General features: G+C 57.2%; 7 protein-coding genes across 7 annotated transcripts; 5 read left to right on the forward strand and 2 right to left on the reverse strand.

Annotated features, from left to right (window-relative positions):
• Positions 1 to 103: 103 nt before the first annotated feature.
• Positions 104 to 2,830, forward strand: KRP23_14741 (Retrovirus-related Pol polyprotein from transposon TNT 1-94; the record flags this gene model as incomplete). The annotated part of the gene is made up of 1 exon (XM_067885596.1): positions 104 to 2,830. One exon carries the CDS (start codon positions 104 to 106, stop codon positions 2,828 to 2,830), a length of 2,727 nt encoding a protein of 908 aa, XP_067737250.1.
• Positions 2,831 to 3,104: 274 nt separating this feature from the next.
• Positions 3,105 to 7,246, forward strand: KRP23_14742 (Retrovirus-related Pol polyprotein from transposon TNT 1-94; the record flags this gene model as incomplete). Its single annotated transcript, XM_067885597.1, has 2 exons — positions 3,105 to 5,934; positions 6,012 to 7,246. 2 exons carry the CDS (start codon positions 3,105 to 3,107, stop codon positions 7,244 to 7,246), a joined length of 4,065 nt encoding a protein of 1,354 aa, XP_067737251.1.
• A 258-nt stretch (positions 7,247 to 7,504) lies between these two features.
• On the reverse strand, positions 7,505 to 8,455 carry KRP23_14743 (Retrovirus-related Pol polyprotein from transposon TNT 1-94; the record flags this gene model as incomplete). The annotated part of the gene is made up of 1 exon (XM_067885600.1): positions 7,505 to 8,455. The coding sequence occupies one exon, from the start codon at positions 8,453 to 8,455 to the stop codon at positions 7,505 to 7,507; it is 951 nt and encodes a 316-aa protein (XP_067737252.1).
• A 285-nt stretch (positions 8,456 to 8,740) lies between these two features.
• KRP23_14744 (Retrovirus-related Pol polyprotein from transposon TNT 1-94) lies at positions 8,741 to 11,848 on the forward strand (the record flags this gene model as incomplete). The annotated part of the gene is made up of 1 exon (XM_067885601.1): positions 8,741 to 11,848. The coding sequence occupies one exon, from the start codon at positions 8,741 to 8,743 to the stop codon at positions 11,846 to 11,848; it is 3,108 nt and encodes a 1,035-aa protein (XP_067737253.1).
• Positions 11,849 to 12,106: 258 nt separating this feature from the next.
• KRP23_14745 (uncharacterized protein) lies at positions 12,107 to 12,896 on the reverse strand (the record flags this gene model as incomplete). Its single annotated transcript, XM_067885602.1, has 2 exons — positions 12,107 to 12,539; positions 12,853 to 12,896. 2 exons carry the CDS (start codon positions 12,894 to 12,896, stop codon positions 12,107 to 12,109), a joined length of 477 nt encoding a protein of 158 aa, XP_067737254.1.
• Positions 12,897 to 13,471: 575 nt separating this feature from the next.
• KRP23_14746 (uncharacterized protein) lies at positions 13,472 to 15,766 on the forward strand (the record flags this gene model as incomplete). Its single annotated transcript, XM_067885603.1, has 1 exon — positions 13,472 to 15,766. One exon carries the CDS (start codon positions 13,472 to 13,474, stop codon positions 15,764 to 15,766), a length of 2,295 nt encoding a protein of 764 aa, XP_067737255.1.
• A 197-nt stretch (positions 15,767 to 15,963) lies between these two features.
• KRP23_14747 (Retrovirus-related Pol polyprotein from transposon opus) lies at positions 15,964 to 20,890 on the forward strand (the record flags this gene model as incomplete). Its single annotated transcript, XM_067885604.1, has 2 exons — positions 15,964 to 19,282; positions 19,338 to 20,890. The coding sequence occupies 2 exons, from the start codon at positions 15,964 to 15,966 to the stop codon at positions 20,888 to 20,890; spliced, it is 4,872 nt and encodes a 1,623-aa protein (XP_067737256.1).
• Positions 20,891 to 20,909: the final 19 nt, after the last annotated feature.

The following is a 20,909-nucleotide window of genomic DNA, read 5'->3' on the forward strand; positions in this document are numbered from 1 at the left end:
AGTAGAGAATCCAGTAGGCTTAGAGGTAGCAAGGGAGTTTGCGAACTAAGGACCTAAATCAATCACTTTGCATTTTGCCATCAAGCGACCAAGCCTTTTGGTTATGAGCCCAAGCCCCGTCTTCCCTGCCCAAGACCCCGACTACGCCTTCGCCATGGACGCCACCCCGACCACGACCGCCCGCATCAACAAGTTCAACGGAACCAACTTCCACACGTGGAAGTTCAAGATGCAGATGGTGCTCGAGGAGCGCGAACTGTGGGAAGTGACGAGTGGGGAAGTGAAGCTGGAGCACTGCACGACCACGGCGGATCAAGCGACGTTCAAGAGGAAGTCGCGTAAGGCGCTGGCGATCATCTGTCTCGCGATGGAGGACTCGCAGCTGCCGCTGGTTCGCTCGGCCAAGGACGCGCATGATGCATGGTCAAGACTGGAAGGACACTTCGAGAAGAAGAGTTTGGCCAACAAGCTCTTTCTTCGTCGGCGTTTCTTCACGACGATGATGGACGAAGGTGATGATGTGCTGGAGCACATCAACAAGCTCAAGACGCTGGCGGAGCAGCTCGACGCGGTTGGCGCTCCGGTCAGCGAGGACGACTTGGTGATCACGCTTCTGGGCAGTCTGAGCGAGTCGTACCAGTTCCTGATCACGGCGTTGGAGTCGAGAGCCGACTCGCTGTCGTGGGAACTCGTGACGTCTCGGCTGCTGCATGAGGACATGAAGCGCAAGGAACAAGGTGGCGGCGGCGTCGACGGAGCCGCGCACGGCCAAGGTCAAGCGTTCATGACGAGAGACAACAAGCGCAAGGGCCGACCGGTGAAGAAGACCGGCGCGTGCCACAACTGCGGCAAACAAGGACATTGGATCGCGGAGTGTCCCTCGCGGGTCCAGAACGACGCTGAGCGATATCGGTCGCAGCGTGCGAACGTCGCGCAGGACGAAGAAGATCCTGGCGACTACCTTTTCTCGGTTGGTCGTACGAGCAGTACCGCCAAGCCGAGTGACATGTGGCTGGTCGACTCGGGTGCGACGCAGCACATGACGAGTTCCAAGACGTACATGAGGAACTACAAGACGATGGCTCCGGTGGACGTGCATCTCGCGGACGACGGTGTGGTTCAGGCGGTGGGGACCGGCGACATTGTCATGTCGATGAAGACGCCGCGCGGCATGAAGAAGGGTGTGCTCACGAATGTGTGGCATATCCCGAAGCTGTCGCGCAACCTGTTTTCGGTCGGCCGCTTCACCAAGGACGTCGGGCCAGTGACCTTCGAGAGCGACGGGTGCTTCGCGGACAACAAGGGTCTCAAGTGGCAGCTCGGCGCTCGTGAGGGCAAAGGGCTGTTCAAGCTGTGCATGACTCCGATGATGCCTGACGAGGCCAATGCGGCAAGTTCGAAGGATCGCCAAGGGGACACCACGTCGTACCTCTGGCACCTCCGACTTGGTCACATTGGCCATGGCGGTCTAGACGCCATCGTCAAGAAGAGCTACGGTGTTGGCATCGACATGACGTCGGTGAAGCAGTGGGAGCTGTGCGACGGGTGTGCACTCGGCAAGCAAACGCGAGTGAGCTACATGAAGTCGTCCCCGAACCGTGCCAAGCACGTGCTGGAGGTGGTTCACAGCGATGTGTGCGGCCCCATGCAGACGCCAACGTTTGGGGGCAAGCGCTACTTCGTCACGTTCATCGACGACAAGTCGCACTTCTGCGTCGTGTACTTGCTGAGGAACAAGTCCGAGGTGGCTGCCAAATTCGCGGAGTTTGTGGCGTTTGCTGAAACTCAGACCGGCAAGCGCGTGCAGACACTCCGAAGCGACAACGGTGGCGAGTACACCTCCGGTGCGATGGCCAAGTTCTGTGCGGACCGCGGTATCGTGCAGAAGTTCACTCCGCCGTACACGCCTCAGCTGAACAGAGTCGCCGAGCGGATGAACCGAACGTTGGTGGAGTGTGCGCGCTGCATGCTGGAACATGCCGGATTGCCCAAGACGTATTGGGGTGAAGCGGTGATGACGGCTGCGTTCCTCCGTAATCGGTGTCCGACACGCGCCGTCAGCCACGACAAGTCTCCGCACCAAGTTTGGACGGGCAAGAAGCCGCTGCTGGCGAACCTGAAAGTGTTCGGTTGCCACGCGTATGTGCACGTGCCGAAGGCGAAGCGCACCAAGTTCGACGCTCGGTCGGTGCGCTGTCGGTTCCTGGGGTACTCGGAGCACGAGAAAGCGTATCGATTCGAAGAACTGGAGAGCAGTCGCGTGCTGGTGAGCCGCGACGCGCAGTTCATGGAAGACGTCTTCGACGGTGGGAGACGCGACTACCATCAGAGGGAGGTGGTGGTCATTCAAGATGAAGAGACGACGGATCAAGATTCGTCGCAGTCGGATGAAGACGACAACGAAGAAGAGGAAGAAGAGGAAGCTGCGCGGGACGAAGACTTCGGGCCCGGCAACAAGCGACACCCGCGGACGCAGTCACTGGAGGAAGCCACGGAGGTTCCAAGTGCCAAGCGGTATGCGTCGCAGAGTCGACACCAGACTCTGGACGAGATGTCTGCTGCGGCTCAAGAAAGTCAAGACTTCGAAGCTGCGTACGTCGTGGATTCAGTGGGAGAAATGCCGACCACGTTCAAGTCGGCGATGGAATCCAGCGACGCAGTCAAGTGGAAGGAGGCGTGCGACTCGGAGTGTGACTCGCTGCTCAAGAACGACACGTGGGATGTCGTACCACTGCCGTGTTGTCAAGAAGGCGCCTCGGGCAGCTGCGGGATACCGGTAGGATACCGGTATGACCTTCACTCAGTGGGACCGCAATCATTCCTGTGTTGACGGGACGCTGATGATGGGACGCGGGACACTGATGATGGGACGCTGTTTACGCTACGGGGATTACGGGACACGTGGGTACAAGATTGTGGGTACAAGATGGGCATCCACGTGGCAGTCGCTGACTGGCTGAAGCAACTCAGTATCCGGTAAGGAATCCAGTAGAGTGTATCCAGTAGAGAATCCAGTAGGCTTAGAGGTAGCAAGGGAGTTTGCGAACTAAGGACCTAAATCAATCACTTTGCATTTTGCCATCAAGCGACCAAGCCTTTTGGTTATGAGCCCAAGCCCCGTCTTCCCTGCCCAAGACCCCGACTACGCCTTCGCCATGGACGCCACCCCGACCACGACCGCCCGCATCAACAAGTTCAACGGAACCAACTTCCACACGTGGAAGTTCAAGATGCAGATGGTGCTCGAGGAGCGCGAACTGTGGGAAGTGACGAGTGGGGAAGTGAAGCTGGAGCACTGCACGACCACGGCGGATCAAGCGACGTTCAAGAGGAAGTCGCGTAAGGCGCTGGCGATCATCTGTCTCGCGATGGAGGACTCGCAGCTGCCGCTGGTTCGCTCGGCCAAGGACGCGCATGATGCATGGTCAAGACTGGAAGGACACTTCGAGAAGAAGAGTTTGGCCAACAAGCTCTTTCTTCGTCGGCGTTTCTTCACGACGATGATGGACGAAGGTGATGATGTGCTGGAGCACATCAACAAGCTCAAGACACTGGCGGAGCAGCTCGACGCGGTTGGCGCTCCGGTCAGCGAGGACGACTTGGTGATCACGCTTCTGGGCAGTCTGAGCGAGTCGTACCAGTTCCTGATCACGGCGTTGGAGTCGAGAGCCGACTCGCTGTCGTGGGAACTCGTGACGTCTCGGCTGCTGCATGAGGACATGAAGCGCAAGGAACAAGGTGGCGGCGGCGTCGACGGAGCCGCGCACGGCCAAGGTCAAGCGTTCATGACGAGAGACAACAAGCGCAAGGGCCGACCGGTGAAGAAGACCGGCGCGTGCCACAACTGCGGCAAACAAGGACATTGGATCGCGGAGTGTCCCTCGCGGGTCCAGAACGACGCTGAGCGATATCGGTCGCAGCGTGCGAACGTCGCGCAGGACGAAGAAGATCCTGGCGACTACCTTTTCTCGGTTGGTCGTACGAGCAGTACCGCCAAGCCGAGTGACATGTGGCTGGTCGACTCGGGTGCGACGCAGCACATGACGAGTTCCAAGACGTACATGAGGAACTACAAGACGATGGCTCCGGTGGACGTGCATCTCGCGGACGACGGTGTGGTTCAGGCGGTGGGGACCGGCGACATTGTCATGTCGATGAAGACGCCGCGCGGCATGAAGAAGGGTGTGCTCACGAATGTGTGGCATATCCCGAAGCTGTCGCGCAACCTGTTTTCGGTCGGCCGCTTCACCAAGGACGTCGGGCCAGTGACCTTCGAGAGCGACGGGTGCTTCGCGGACAACAAGGGTCTCAAGTGGCAGCTCGGCGCTCGTGAGGGCAAAGGGCTGTTCAAGCTGTGCATGACTCCGATGATGCCTGACGAGGCCAATGCGGCAAGTTCGAAGGATCGCCAAGGGGACACCACGTCGTACCTCTGGCACCTCCGACTTGGTCACATTGGCCATGGCGGTCTAGACGCCATCGTCAAGAAGAGCTACGGTGTTGGCATCGACATGACGTCGGTGAAGCAGTGGGAGCTGTGCGACGGGTGTGCACTCGGCAAGCAAACGCGAGTGAGCTACATGAAGTCGTCCCCGAACCGTGCCAAGCACGTGCTGGAGGTGGTTCACAGCGATGTGTGCGGCCCCATGCAGACGCCAACGTTTGGGGGCAAGCGCTACTTCGTCACGTTCATCGACGACAAGTCGCACTTCTGCGTCGTGTACTTGCTGAGGAACAAGTCCGAGGTGGCTGCCAAGTTCGCGGAGTTTGTGGCGTTTGCTGAAACTCAGACCGGCAAGCGCGTGCAGACACTCCGGAGCGACAACGGTGGCGAGTACACTTCCGGCGCGATGGCCAAGTTCTGTGCGGACCGTGGTATCGTGCAGAAATTCACTCCGCCGTACACGCCTCAGCTGAACGGAGTGGCCGAGCGGATGAACCGGACGTTGGTGGAGTGTGCGCGCTGCATGCTGGAACATGCCGGATTGCCCAAGACGTATTGGGGTGAAGCGGTGATGACGGCTACGTTCCTCCGCAATCGGTGTCCGACACGCGCCGTCAGCCACGACAAGTCTCCGCACCAAGTTTGGACGGGCAAGAAGCCGCTGCTGGCGAACCTGAAAGTGTTCGGTTGCCACGCGTATGTGCACGTGCCGAAGGCGAAGCGCACCAAGTTCGACGCTCGGTCGGTGCGCTGTCGGTTCCTGGGGTACTCGGAGCACGAGAAAGCGTATCGATTCGAAGAACTGGAGAGCAGTCGCGTGCTGGTGAGCCGCGACGCGCAGTTCATGGAAGACGTTTTCGACGGTGGGAGACGTGACTACCATCAGAGGGAGGTGGTGGTCATTCAAGATGAAGACAGGACGGATCAAGATTCGTCGCAGTCGGATGAAGACGACAACGAAGAAGAGGAAGAAGAGGAAGCTGCGCGGGACGAAGACTTCGGGCCCGGCAACAAGCGACACCCGCGGACGCAGTCACTGGAGGAAGCCACGGAGGTTCCAAGTGCCAAGCGGTATGCGTCGCAGAGTCGACACCAGACTCTGGACGAGATGTCTGCTGCGGCTCAAGAAAGTCAAGACTTCGAAGCTGCGTACGTCGTGGATTCAGTGGGAGAAATGCCGACCACGTTCAAGTCGGCGATGGAATCCAGCGACGCAGTCAAGTGGAAGGAGGCGTGCGACTCGGAGTGTGACTCGCTGCTCAAGAACGACACGTGGGATGTCGTACCACTGCCGAAGGGACGCAAGGCGATCGGCTGCAGATGGGTGTTTCGCGTGAAGGAGAACCAAGCTGGAGAGATTGAGCGGTTCAAGGCGCGACTGGTGGCCAAGGGGTTTTCGCAGAAGTACGGCATCGACTACGACGAGACCTTCGCACCCGTGGCCAAGTTCACGTCCATCCGGATCGTACTGAGTCTGGCTGCCAAGTATGGTCTCAAGCTGCACCAGATGGATGTCAAGACTGCGTTCCTCAACGGTGTGCTGGACGAAGACATCTACATGGCACAGCCGATGGCTATGTGGACGAGGACCACCCGGACCACGTGTGCAAGCTCAAGCGGTCGCTGTACGGACTGAAGCAGTCGCCGCGCATGTGGAACCAGACCATCGACGACTTCATGCTCAAGCTGGGGTTCAAGAAGTGCGAGTCCGACCACTGCGTCTACCTGAAGCGTGACGGCCAAGACATGATCTTCGTGGCGCTGTACGTCGACGACTTGGTCCTCGCTAGCAGCAACGACGAGCTGTTGGAATCGACCAAGCACGCGTTGAGCAAGCGGTTTGAGATGACGGACCTCGGCGAGCTGGAGTACTTCCTCGGGATGGAGATCAAGAACGACCGCGACTCCGGAAAAGTGACGGTGCGGCAGACCAAGTTTCTCAAGTCCATCCTGACCAAGTTCGGCATGCAAGACAGCAAGCCTGTGAAGACGCCGCAAGACCCCGGACTCAAGCTGACCAAGAACATGTGTGAGGGTGGCTGCCAGCATGAAGACACGATGAAGAACGTGCCGTATCGGAGTGCCGTCGGTGCTCTCATGTACTTGATGGTGGCAACGCGTCCGGACCTCGCTGCTGCAGTGGGAGTGCTGAGCCAGTTCTCTGCCGACCCGTGTCCGACGCATTGGCAGGCCCTCAAGCGTGTGCTGCGGTACCTCCAAGCGACGCCTACGCATGGACTCGAGTTCTCACGGGAAGACAGCCTTGGTATGTGCGGCTATTCGGATGCGGACTGGGCCGGCGACATCGAGTCAAGACGGAGCACAAGCGGCTACGCGTTCATGATGAACGGCGGATGCATCAGCTGGAAGAGCAAGAAGCAGCGGACGGTGGCGCTGTCTTCAACGGAGGCCGAGTACATGGCGCTATCGGAGGCGACACAAGAGGCAGTGTGGCTCAAGGTGTTCCTGTGCGAGCTCGGCGAGATGGCAAGCGATGAAGCGGTCAAGATCTACGAGGACAACCAAGGCTCCATCGCGTTGGCCAAGAACCCGCAGTTCCACAAGCGCACCAAGCACATCGACATTCGCTACCACTTCGTGCGCGAGAAGGTGGAAGACGGTCAAGTGGTGCTGCAGTATGTTTCGACAACGGACATGCTGGCGGACATGATGACGAAGGCAATTCCTGCAACGCAGTTCAGTGTGCTTCGGAGCAAGCTCGGGATCCAAGGTGCAATCGCTGTCGAGTCGAGTGGGAGTGTTGTCAAGAAGGCGCCTCGGGCAGCTGCCGTATACCGGTAGGATACCGGTATGACCTTCACTCAGTGGGACCGCAATCATTCCTGTGTTGACGGGACGCTGATGATGGGACGCTGTTTACGCTACGGGGATTACGGGACACGTGGGTACAAGATTGTGGGTACAAGATGGGCATCCACGTGGCAGTCGCTGACTGGCTGAAGCAACTCAGTATCCGGTAAGGAATCCAGTAGAGTGTATCCAGTAGAGAATCCAGTACGCTTAGAGGTAGCAAGGGAGTTTGCGAACTAAGGACCTAAATCAATCACTTTGCATTTTGCCATCAAGCGACCAAGCCTTTTGCCACATGTCACTCGGCTTGGCGGTACTGCTCGTACGACCAACCGAGAAAAGGTAGTCGCCAGGATCTTCTTCGTCCTGCGCGACGTTCGCACGCTGCGACCGATATCGCTCAGCGTCATTCTGGACCCGCGAGGGACACTCCGCGATCCAATGTCCTTGTTTGCCGCAGTTGTGGCACGCCCCGGTCTTCTTCACCGGTCGACCCTTACGCTTGCTGTCTCTCGTCATGAACGCTTGACCTTGACCGTGCGCGGCTCCGTCGACGCCGCCGCCACCTTGTTCCTTGCGCTTCATGTCCTCATGCAGCAGCCGAGACGTCACGAGTTCCCACGACAGCGAGTCGGCTCTCGACTCCAACGCCGTGATCAGGAACTGGTACGACTCGCTCAGACTGCCCAGAAGCGTGATCACCAAGTCGTCCTCGCTGACCGGAGCGCCAACCGCGTCGAGCTGCTCCGCCAGCGTCTTGAGCTTGTTGATGTGCTCCAGCACATCATCACCTTCGTCCATCATCGTCGTGAAGAAACGCCGACGAAGAAAGAGCTTGTTGGCCAAACTCTTCTTCTCGAAGTGTCCTTCCAGTCTTGACCATGCATCATGCGCGTCCTTGGCCGAGCGAACCAGCGGCAGCTGCGAGTCCTCCATCGCGAGACAGATGATCGCCAGCGCCTTACGCGACTTCCTCTTGAACGTCGCTTGATCCGCCGTGGTCGTGCAGTGCTCCAGCTTCACTTCCCCACTCGTCACTTCCCACAGTTCGCGCTCCTCGAGCACCATCTGCATCTTGAACTTCCACGTGTGGAAGTTGGTTCCGTTGAACTTGTTGATGCGGGCGGTCGCGGTCGGGGTGGCGTCCATGGCGAAGGCGTAGTCGGGGTCTTGGGCAGGGAAGACGGGGCTTGGGCTCATAACCAAAAGGCTTGGTCGCTTGATGGCAAAATGCAAAGTGATTGATTTAGGTCCTTAGTTCGCAAACTCCCTTGCTACCTCTAAGCCTACTGGATTCTCTACTGGATACACTCTACTGGATTCCTTACCGGATACTGAGTTGCTTCAGCCAGTCAGCGACTGCCACGTGGATGCCCATCTTGTACCCACAATCTTGTACCCACGTGTCCCGTAATCCCCGTAGCGTAAACAGCGTCCCATCATCAGTGTCCCGCGTCCCATCATCAGCGTCCCGTCAACACAGGAATGATTGCGGTCCCACTGAGTGAAGGTCATACCGGTATCCTACCGGTATACGGCAGCTGCCCGAGGCGCCTTCTTGACAACAGCAACCTGTTTTCGGTCGGCCGCTTCACCAAGGACGTCGGGCCAGTGACCTTCGAGAGCGACGGGTGCTTCGCGGACAACAAGGGTCTCAAGTGGCAGCTCGGCGCTCGTGAGGGCAAAGGGCTGTTCAAGCTGTGCATGACTCCGATGATGCCTGACGAGGCCAATGCGGCAAGTTCGAAGGATCGCCAAGGGGACACCACGTCGTACCTCTGGCACCTCCGACTTGGTCACATTGGCCATGGCGGTCTAGACGCCATCGTCAAGAAGAGCTACGGTGTTGGCATCGACATGACGTCGGTGAAGCAGTGGGAGCTGTGCGACGGGTGTGCACTCGGCAAGCAAACGCGAGTGAGCTACATGAAGTCGTCCCCGAACCGTGCCAAGCACGTGCTGGAGGTGGTTCACAGCGATGTGTGCGGCCCCATGCAGACGCCAACGTTTGGGGGCAAGCGCTACTTCGTCACGTTCATCGACGACAAGTCGCACTTCTGCGTGGTGTATTTGCTGAGGAACAAGTCCGAGGTGGCTGCCAAGTTCGCGGAGTTTGTGGCGTTTGCTGAAACTCAGACCGGCAAGCGCGTGAAGACACTCCGGAGCGACAACGGTGGTGAGTACACCTCCGGTGCGATGGCCAAGTTTTGTGCGGACCGCGGTATCGTGCAGAAGTTCACTCCGCCGTACACGCCTCAGCTGAACGGAGTGGCCGAGCGGATGAACCGGACGTTGGTGGAGTGTGCGCGCTGCATGCTGGAACATGCCGGTTTGCCCAAGACGTATTGGGGCGAAGCGGTGATGACGGCTACGTTCCTCCGCAATCGGTGTCCGACACGCGCCGTCAGCCACGACAAGTCTCCGCACCAAGTTTGGACGGGCAAGAAGCCGCTGCTGGCGAACCTGAAAGTGTTCGGTTGCCACGCGTATGTGCACGTGCCGAAGGCGAAGCGCACCAAGTTCGACGCTCGGTCGGTGCGCTGTCGGTTCCTGGGGTACTCGGAGCACGAGAAAGCGTATCGATTCGAAGAACTGGAGAGCAGTCGCGTGCTGGTGAGCCGCGACGCGCAGTTCATGGAAGACGTCTTCGACAGTGGGAGACGCGACTACCATCAGAGGGAGGTGGTGGTCATTCAAGATGAAGAGACGACGGATCAAGATTCGTCGCAGTCGGATGAAGACGACAACGAAGAAGAGGAAGAAGAGGAAGCTGCGCGGGATGAAGACTTCGGGCCCGGCAACAAGCGACACCCGCGGACGCAGTCGCTGGAGGAAGCCACGGAGGTTCCAAGTGCCAAGCGGTATGCGTCGCAGAGTCGACACCAGACGCTGGACGAGATGTCTGCTGCGGCTCAAGAAAGCCAAGACTTCGAAGCTGCGTACGTCGTGGATTCAGTGGGAGAAATGCCGACCACGTTCAAGTCGGCGATGGAATCCAGCGACGCAGTCAAGTGGAAGGAGGCGTGCGACTCGGAGTGTGACTCGCTGCTCAAGAACGACACGTGGGATGTCGTACCACTGCCGAAGGGACGCAAGGCGATCGGCTGCAGATGGGTGTTTCGCGTGAAGGAGAACCAAGCTGGAGAGATTGAGCGGTTCAAGGCGCGACTGGTGGCCAAGGGGTTTTCGCAGAAGTACGGCATCGACTACGACGAGACCTTCGCACCAGTGGCCAAGTTCACGTCCATCCGGATCGTACTGAGTCTGGCTGCCAAGTATGGTCTCAAGCTGCACCAGATGGATGTCAAGACTGCGTTCCTCAACGGTGTGCTGGACGAAGACATCTACATGGCACAGCCCGATGGCTATGTGGACGAAGACCACCCGGACCACGTGTGCAAGCTCAAGCGGTCGCTGTACGGACTGAAGCAGTCGCCGCGCATGTGGAACCAGACCATCGACGACTTCATGCTCAAGCTGGGGTTCAAGAAGTGCGAGTCGGACCACTGCATCTACCTGAAGCGTGACGGCCAAGACATGATCTTCGTGGCGCTGTACGTCGACGACTTGGTCCTCGCCAGCAGCAGCGACAAGATGCTCCTCGACACCAAGCAGGCGCTCAGTCACCGCTTCGAGATGACGGACATGGGTCAGCTCAAGTACTTCCTCGGGATGGAGATCGAGCAAGACGTGGTGACTGGGAAGATGTCGATGCGGCAGACCAAGTTCGCCAAAGACATCCTGCAGAAGTTCAGCATGGACAAGAGCAACCCTGTCAAGACGCCACAGGATCCGGGTCTCAAGCTGACGAAGGCCATGTGCGAGGGCGGCTGCAAACACGACGAGACCATGGTCAACGTGCCATACCGGAACGCGGTGGGATGCCTCATGTACCTCATGGTAGGCACTCGTCCGGACCTGGCAGCTGCAGTGGGAGTGCTGAGCCAGTTTGCAGCGGACCCGTGTCCGACGCACTGGCAGGCGCTCAAGAGGGTGTTCAGGTACATTCAAGGCACTAAGACGCACGGCATCGAATTTCAAGCAAGCTGCAACGATGGACTTCAAGGCTATTCGGATGCGGACTGGGCCGGCGACATCGAGTCTCGACGGAGCACAAGCGGCTACGCGTTCATGATGAACGGCGGATGCATCAGCTGGAGGAGCAAGAAGCAGCGGACGGTGGCGCTGTCTTCGACGGAAGCAGAGTACATGGCGCTATCGGAGGCGACACAAGAGGCAGTGTGGCTCAAGGTGTTCCTGTGCGAGCTCGGCGAGATGGCAAGCGATGAAGCGGTCAAGATCTACGAGGACAACCAAGGCTCCATCGCGTTGGCCAAGAACCCGCAGTTCCACAAGCGCACCAAGCACATCGACATTCGCTACCACTTCGTGCGCGAGAAGGTGGAAGACGGTCAAGTGGTGCTGCAGTATGTTTCGACAACGGACATGCTGGCGGACATGATGACGAAGGCAATTCCTGCAACGCAGTTCAGTGTGCTTCGGAGCAAGCTCGGGATCCAAGGTGCAATCGCTGTCGAGTCGAGTGGGAGTGTTGTCAAGAAGGCGCCTCGGGCAGCTGCCGTATACCGGTAGGATACCGGTATGACCTTCACTCAGTGGGACCGCAATCATTCCTGTGTTGACGGGACGCTGATGATGGGACGCTGTTTACGCTACGGGGATTACGGGACACGTGGGTACAAGATTGTGGGTACAAGATGGGCATCCACGTGGCAGTCGCTGATTGGCTGAAGCAACTCAGTATCCGGTAAGGAATCCAGTAGAGTGTATCCAGTAGAGAATCCAGTAGGCTTAGAGGTAGCAAGGGAGTTTGCGAACTAAGGACCTAAATCAATCACTTTGCATTTTGCCATCAAGCGACCAAGCCTTTTGCCACATGTCACTCGGCTTGGCGGTACTGCTCGTACGACCAACCGAGAAAAGGTAGTCGCCAGGATCTTCTTCGTCCTGCGCGACGTTCGCACGCTGCGACCGATATCGCTCAGCGTCGTTCTGGACCCGCGAGGGACACTCCGCGATCCAATGTCCTTGTTTGCCGCAGTTGTGGCACGCGCCGGTCTTCTTCACCGGTCGGCCCTTGCGCTTGTTGTCTCTCGTCATGAACGCTTGACCTTGGCCGTGCGCGGCTCCGTCGACGCCGCCGCCACCTTGTTCCTTGCGCTTCATGTCCTCATGCAGCAGCCGAGACGTCACGAGTTCCCACGACAGCGAGTCGGCTCTCGACTCCAACGCCGTGATCAGGAACTGGTACGACTCGCTCAGACTGCCCAGAAGCGTGATCACCAAGTCGTCCTTGTGGAGAAGTGACCAGAAGTTTCGGGAGATGGATTGATCGTGTCCGACCAGGTGATTGGTTGATGGGTACGGATGGATGGCTTTGGACCTGGGATGGGCGGCATCAACGGTCGGACGACCGGACGGTGAATGTGAAGACCATCATTCCGATCTTGGCAGATTTGGTCGCGGTACCACAAGTTGGGTACATGAGTTCAGATCAACCGATCGGATCAACATGGGTTCCGATCGACCGACCAGATTGACATGGGTACAAATCAGCCGATCAGATCAGCACGTACCACAAATACTGGCACATCGGAGGTCCAAGAAGGTCAGCAATCATGAGATACGCAAGAGAGATGGGGGATAGGCACGTAGTTCTAAATGGATAAACAGAGAGAGATTTTCCTTGTAGCACGCAAGTGGTCTTCCGAATTCCGGGGAAGGAAGTATATTGGCCTACCCGACGACCGGACAACCACCTGAAGTGACTCAAGCGAGAACGCGGCAGCCCCTGGATAGCTTGGCCAGGTGCGCTCCCCTTCTCCCTCCAACTCATCAAGACCCCGCCATAGGAGGCGGCAAGCATCGAAAAGGACCCCGTAAAGGACACACCCCGTGATCGATCACACACGATCGTCACCCGAACCGACTGCTGCGTGAAGCATATCCGCGTGGCAGCCAACCACCCCCCATACCTGAAGGGCCCTCAAGCCCCAGTTCTGCCCTGCTCACCACTGACTTCCCTCGCGTGATTACCGGAAGAGCGTAACCCGCCCAAGCCGTCGGGTACACAAGGTGAGCTGTAAGGTCAAGATCCGCCGGATCAACGGAGTACCCCCTCCGACAGTCGGCAGTCCGGGCAACCGTTGGTGAGTTGCGATCGCGTCAGCAATTTCGTGATCCCGCTCCACCACAATGGTGCGCGTGCCCGGATCTTCTGGTAACTCACAGGGATTTCACCGTGAGTCTACTCAAGAGGATGTCAAGAGCAAGATAGAACCAGGAATGGAGTCGTCGACGGAAGATGGATCGCCGTCGACGGCGCTGAAAGCGCCAGGATCATCTGATCGACAGAGTGCCGGGAGGAGCTCTGACGATGCGAAGGAGGCGGGTTCAGAAATGGACCTAGAAGAGAAGCCTTACCCCCCTCCCCAGGCCCCTACGGGGGCCCCCGCGGATCACGATGCGAATCGTGATCCGCCGGATGAAGGTCCGACGGTGAAAACCGAAGGACTTTCATCCACAACTACTCCTCCAACCTCTCGATCGGCACCGAAGAAGAAGTCGAAGACATCGCGCATGAAGATGAAAGCGCCAGAATCGGATGCTGAGGACCAGACGGACAATGACGGCTGGACAGAAGAGCAGTTGGAATCTGTTTTCTATCGGAAAGACCTGTACAAGTTCCTGACCGAAGATCGAACGATGAAGATCATGCAGCTGAAGCTGATCGGCGATCTCCAAGGTCCGGTGAAGGCACCCAGAGAAGTGTCGAATAAGTTGGACGCAGTCAAAGCCCTGATGCGAATGCTCAAGGAGGCTGGAATAGTTCTTGGTGCGTTCGATGCGAACGAACTGTTTGATCTGGAACTGGAAACGATCAGAGAGGCAACTCTAACTCTCTTCGCCAAACTGACACCTATGGTGGGCAGCGTGGTCCCGATCCAGCAAGCAAGATTGCCTACGGTCCGCAGCCAGACGGGATCTTCCCAATATGCGTCTGCCACGTCAGAGGCGGGGTCAGACAGCTCGGTTGAACTGCAACGAATGACACTCGGGCCAGCTGGAGTAGCCATGTTACGATCACACAAAGATAGATCGGAAGTCAAGACATCAGCTGACCCAAGATCTGGCCAAGCCCAGGCAACACCCGATCGCATGCAAACCTTTTTCAATGCAGCGATGGAGCGTTTCCTGAAGGAGCAACAGACGCCGGCAGTCCCGCAGACGGCCGATCGTCCTGTTATCGATCGGACCAAATCGCCCGGAGCTCAAGACGTCGAGATGGAATCAGTGGAATCAAACCACGTGGTCCACTCTCATCCAAGCGAATACGATCCGGATGATCTGAGCGTAGGAACTCCTACTCGCGCAGCGGTCGCGTCCGCCGAAAATTCTGGTGGCGGATCGCTCTCTGCTACTCGAATCAAAGTGTCGGCGATCTCTGAACTAAAGGAGTTTTCCGGAAAGGACAATGACGAGGACCGCGCCAGGGGTTGGCTTAGCAAGATGAAGTCTGCTTTCATCCGCGACCAAGCACCCGATAGCGAAAAATGTTTGGTGTTCGGCGATCTGCTCAAGGGACCAGCGCGTAACTGGTACCGACAGCTAAGCAGGACTACACGGAGTGACTGGAAGAGTTTATCTCAAACGTTCCAGACGCAATACTGTGGCAGGGGAGTATCTGTCGCGAGACAATACTACCATGCACGGAAGCGATCGGAAGAATCGCCGCTGGAATATCTGCACCGTCTGAACGTCGCCGGTCTAAGAGCGCATCTTCCGATCAAGGATGGGTCGATCGAAGTTCGACGTGAACACGTTGATCACTTCATCGAGACTCTCGACGATCGCGACTTGGCTAACCAACTAGCCCTGCTGAGGGTTCCCGACGCAGACACCTTGGAGGAGACGCTACGGGCGCGACAGAGAGCCAAAGCCCGACAAGGAAAAGCGGTATATGGATCAATCAAGCCGAAAACGAAGGCGCCAACCGGTGTCGCTCCATCTGCAAATGCTCGTGCAGTTCGCACGATCAGAAAAGCAGCGAGTTCGAGTGATTCCGAGCCAGAAGTCAGCGGATCAGATGGAGAAAGCGATCTGTGCAAGATCCACCTGGCCGCTACGGCTGATCAAGGGGTGCGATCGACGCAGGAGCAAGATCAGCGACGCCCGAACCGAGATGCGAATAGCCGCAGACACGACAAGCCAACTGGGGTACCGGAAGGAGAGTTGCCGAGGAAGCCGTGTTCCCACTGCGGGTCGACCAAGCATACGGACTTGGGTTGTTGGCAACGATTGACGTGCGAGAAGTGTGGCAAGAAGGGTCATCCGACCGATCGCTGTCTTTTCACCTGCAAAGCCTGCGGCGAGATCCACGGAGCCGGAGAGTGCCCGATGGAAGAGTTTTACAACTTGATCCGTCAGTGGTATAACCCGAACAAGCACGGCGGGATGCTCCCTCAAGCAGCTGAGAAGATGTTAAACTAGATCGCTCGCCGGGTTTGAATCCGGTACGAGACGAGCGTTCTCAGTTCTGCATCTATGCATATGTCGAAAATCAGTCGAAGTCAGAGGTGAGTAAGCTGATTCGGCCGACTGACAATACACGTGATCTTCATGACAAGCGTACCGTGGCGATCTCCAGCATCCACCAAGTCGACGAATATTCGCGATCGGAAGTGACGATGGCCTTGGATCTCTTGCATGGAGAATCCAGAGGATATTGGAAGTATCACGTGCCAGACAAGAAGTTTCGCCAGGCGAAAGCCGTGGGGAAGATCAACAACGAAAAAGCCACTCTGCTGTTTGACAGTGGCGCCGAGGTGTCCATTTTGGATGCCGCCTTTGCTCGTAAGGTTGGGTGCTACATAGATAACAATCAGGAGTTGGAGTGTGAGGGTGTTGGCAAGAATCCCTATATGGCGGAAGGACGTACCAGAATCAAGATCACGCTCGCGGGATCGCTGGTGTATTACTTCGATGTTTGGGTTGGACCACCCACTGGTGGTCAGGATTTGATACTTGGTATGGACTTCATGGTGCCAGCAGGCATTCGTCTTGACCTAGCTGACGGATCGATCAATCTCCCGGATGAGGTGCGAATCCAGTTAGCTGGACGGCGGCAACTCTTCGGAGAGAAGGTGCAACCGATCGATCTGGGCGAACACAGTGTGATCGAAGTTGGACGGTCGGTCGAGCTCCGGAAGGGACTCATTCTCTCGGACCATCGGAAACTCTGGGTCACCCGTGGTGATCGTTGGGTGCCGAGCCTGGTGGCTGGGCTAGGGAAGACGCGTTATTTGAAGGTCACGAACGTCAGCGATCAGAAGCTGATACTCCAAGACGATACGCGTATTGGCATGTGGCTCTCTGGTGGTCAAGTACCTCGCATTCCAGGATTTGTCCTGATCGGCTCACGTCGATACAATGAATGGCAGAATTTAGCGTTCCAAGCGACAACCGATCAGGTCAGCAACGAAGAACCTGAACCTTTGCCAGAAGGACCAATGGTGGATCGACCTCGGTATGACCTGCCGACCAAAATCCTGCGACGTGATCATGAAGGATCAAGACCCGTGGTGGCTTCAGTGATCCCGTCCTCCTCAACGGGGGCGATCACTGGTACGGACTCAGCTGGGGAAGTGCAGATTGGTGAGCCTAGGACTCCAGAAGACGAAGAGGTGTGTTTCCATGAAGGTGGTGCCTTGTTTGCGGAAGACGTGGAAAGCCAGATGGCTATCCTACCCGAAGTGCCGATCACTACCGACGAAGTCACGATCGAAGACATTCAAGTAGGTGATCCGGAAACGAATACACCTGAGGAGATTGATCGACTTCGCCAGATCATCTGGCGGCGACGACACTTGCTGATCGGTAAAGGGAACGCCCTTCCACCCGCTGCGATTGGTGCGGTGTGCGACATCGACGTTGGAGGAGCCGCTCCCATCGCCCAACGCGTGCGGAGGGTGGCCCCTCAATTCCGAGAGAAACTGTCTGAACTGATCAAGAGTTTGTTGTCCGCGAAAATGATTGAGCCATCAACCTCACCATGGGCATCCCCAATCGTGATCATCATTAAGAAGAATGGAGTCGACATCCGGCTGTGCATCGACTACCGTTTGGTGAATAGCCTGACCAGGTTGATGGTATATCCCATGCCGCTGATCAACGATCTCTTGGAGGACTTGGACAAAGTACTCTGGTACTGCTCTTTGGATATGGCTAGTGGGTTTTGGGTGGTCTCAATGACGGAACGTGCGCGAAAGATCTCCGCGTTCGTTACGCCTTTCGGACTCTTCGAGTGGACGCGTATGCCTTTTGGGCTGAAGAACGCCCCACAAATCTACCAGAGGCTCATCGATAATGCTCTGTACGGATACCTCCGGATAAGCCCTGATCGAGACCACACGGAACCAACCGACGTGTTCGAGAAAGGGGAACCCGAGGCAAACCCGGGACCTTCGGTGCTGGGCAGGCGATCATACATCGACGATATCCTGATCACCGCTGACACCTGGGACTCGATCTGCGAGAAGGTCGAGGCACTGCTTGACGCTTGTGAACGATGGAACCTGTCGATCAGCGTGGTCAAGAGTTTCTGGGGACATCGGAAGGTAGAGTACTTGGGTCATCGGGTATCGGCCGATGGTTTGGAAGCCAATCCGAAAGATCTGGAATCGCTGGAGAAGCTGCCGTTTCCGAAGACGTTGCGATCGATGCAGTCCTTCTTAGGAAGCCTGAATTATTACAGTCGCTTCATTGAAGACTTCGCCGTTTACGCCGCAATCTTATACGAACTGCGAGAGGTGGACTTCTACGAGATGCACCACGGGAAGCATGAGGACCGAGCAACGGAGTCCGATGATCGGTGGACTAGAGCGAGGACGGCGTTCGACCTACTGAAGGCCAAGCTTGCGACCACCCCGATTTTGCGACACTTCGATTCCGATTGCCAGCCTGTGATCGTGGTCTACGCCAACAAGTGGGCTATTTCAGCTGCGTTGGTTCAGGAACATGATGGCATGTATTGGCCTGTGATCTTCACCAGTCGTACGCTGAAGTCGAACGAACTGAATTACGGCATAGTGGACAAGGAAGTTTTGGCGCTCCTCCGGATCTTGGATGTGTGTTACACGCTCCTGACCAACCGATCGATCAAGGTGCTGTCGAGGTACTCGACGCTCGCCTGGTTGCTGAATTCGTCGGGCTTCCAGGGACGATTGGGACGATGGGCAGCTCTGCTGTCCGAGTGGACCTTGGAAATCAGGAAGTGCTTGAAAGGAGAGGACGAAATCCTGGGCGCGATCGCCGCCAGCATTACACCCCGAGCGGAAGTGGACGAGGCCTTGATCGCGATTGCACCGGTGAAAGAGCCCAAACGAACGATCGTGATGGCCCCGCCGACGGTAGAGCTGGATGAAGAGCTGCTCGTCGTCAGTTTTGATGGGTCAGCACGCGTCAAGCGGAGCGCCGGAGCGTATAGTGCAATTGTTTGGAAGCTCCCGGAGTGGTCGATCATATCTGCCGCATCCGAATTCGCCGATGATCTGACTGTCAACGAAGCCGAATATCGCGGACTGCTGCTAGGCTTCAAGTTACTGTCCGATCAGAACAGAGGACGAGTTGTGATCTGTGGAGATTCCAACCTGATCATCCGACAGATGCGTGGTGAAATCGATTGCAAGGCACCGGGTCTCCAGATGCTACGTCAGAAAGCGATGGACCAAGTGAAAGCCTGGCCGAAGCACGAATTCCTTCATGTGAAGCGCGATTGGAATCAGAGCGCCGATCGGTTGGCAAGCGCTGCACTGCAACGAGAAGCAGGCGTAATCATAACTGATGAGGGCGAAATTGGCGATCTCGTCACGATCAACCGCCTGGGCGAGTTGCTCCGCCCGAGTAATGACGACCCCGTCGTTCAAGTATCAGCAGTGACCCGATCAGCCCGACGGCACCGTCAAGTGCCGGCAGCTATGCAAGAAGAGATCGTCCAACGCATGAGGAGTGAGAGGTTAGAAGTGGATCGTGGACCTGAAGTCGTACCTGCGGGGCGACGCAGCAGCCTTGACTGCCCGAGATGCAAAAGCGTGCGCCAAGATCGCTGGAGATTACGAAGTGGGGGAAGACGGCCTGCTGTTCTACTGTGTAAACACCGCCCGATTAGACGAGGACCGAGATTCGATCGCGCGGCTGGTGGTACCTGCAACGTTGCACCAAGATTTCCTTCACCATTATCACGCCAGCCTTGAAGGAGGGCACCAGGGAATCGGGAGGACGTACCAACGGATCAAAGCGCACTTTCACTGGCGGGGCCTGTTCAAGAGTGTCCAGCAGTTTGTGGGTGAATGCGTGGATTGCGAGACAGGGAAGGGGCGCCCCGTGGTTCAAGGAGAATCACCTGGGAATGTACGGGCCACCTACCCCTTCCAAATCATCGCGATGGACCACATCCCATCTCTGCCAAAATCGTTCAAGGGCAACACGGAGCTTCTTGTGTGGGTCGACCTGTTCTCAGGGTACGTGATCGCTAAGGCCGGCGCGTCTCGGACAGCGCAGACCATCGCGGAGAACTACGAGGAATGCGTTTTCCGCCGCTTCGGAGCCAGCGAAGCGATCCGACATGATCGGGAGCCCGGTTTTATGTCTGATTTCTTCCGCGCATTCAGCCGTATAGTGGGACAACGACAACGAGCCACCATGGCCTATCGACCACAGGCAAACGGTACCGCTGAGCGGATGGTGCAAACGCTTACTCGCGCTTTGAAGATGTATGTCGCCGATGTGAACCAACAAGACTGGGACGAATACGCGGAACGCCTGACTTTCGCGATCAACACGGCTCACGATCGAGTACGAGGAGAGACGCCGTTTTACCTTGTCCATGGCTGGGACCCACGATCGACCTTGGAAGCGTCGCTACCGTTAGGCAGCACGCGACGTCGCGATCGCGAGCCGCGCAGATGGAGATATCGTATCCAGCAACAGTACCAGCGAGCTCGCGAGGAGGTCAACGCGCGCCTGAAGGAGGCGATCCAAACGAGAGCCGATCGCCACAACGACGGGATAAGGCCGCACCAGATTGAGGCCGGGTCACAAGTGTGGCTATATTTGGATCGAGTTAAGGAGGGCTATGCCCGAAAGCTGGCACACATGTGGCACGGACCGTTCCGGGTGCGCGAGATGATTGGCCCCTACGCGGCCCGGCTAGAGGTGGCCGGCACCGAGTATCGTCTTTTTCCAATTGTACACGTTTCGAAGCTTAAGGCCGTGAAGGTTTTCTCTGATCGTCCTGACGTGACGCTAGCAACGGACGAGGATGGTCGATTTGATTTTGATGAGGCGTTGTTGCCGGAGGACAGCTGGGAAGGTGATCGGAGTGATGACGAGTTTGAAGTGGAGCGGATCACAGATGTCCGATCGGGCCGTAAGACCAGATATGGACGCGTCCATCGGGAATTCCAGGTCTTCTGGAAGGGATACACCGAACCGTCTTGGGTCGACGAGGCTGACCTCAACTGCGGGGCTTTGATGCACGAGTTTGAGCGCGAGCGCACTAGACGGAATCGCTTCGGAGTGATGCAATCGCACGAGGCGGAGGAGGACAACTCGTAGTGATTGCTGCGAGTTGGGA

This window comes from Phytophthora ramorum (assembly GCF_020800215.1).
Source record: "Phytophthora ramorum isolate Pr-102 chromosome Unknown Phyram_PR-102_s0022, whole genome shotgun sequence".
NCBI classification, from domain to species: domain Eukaryota; phylum Oomycota; class Peronosporomycetes; order Peronosporales; family Peronosporaceae; genus Phytophthora; species Phytophthora ramorum.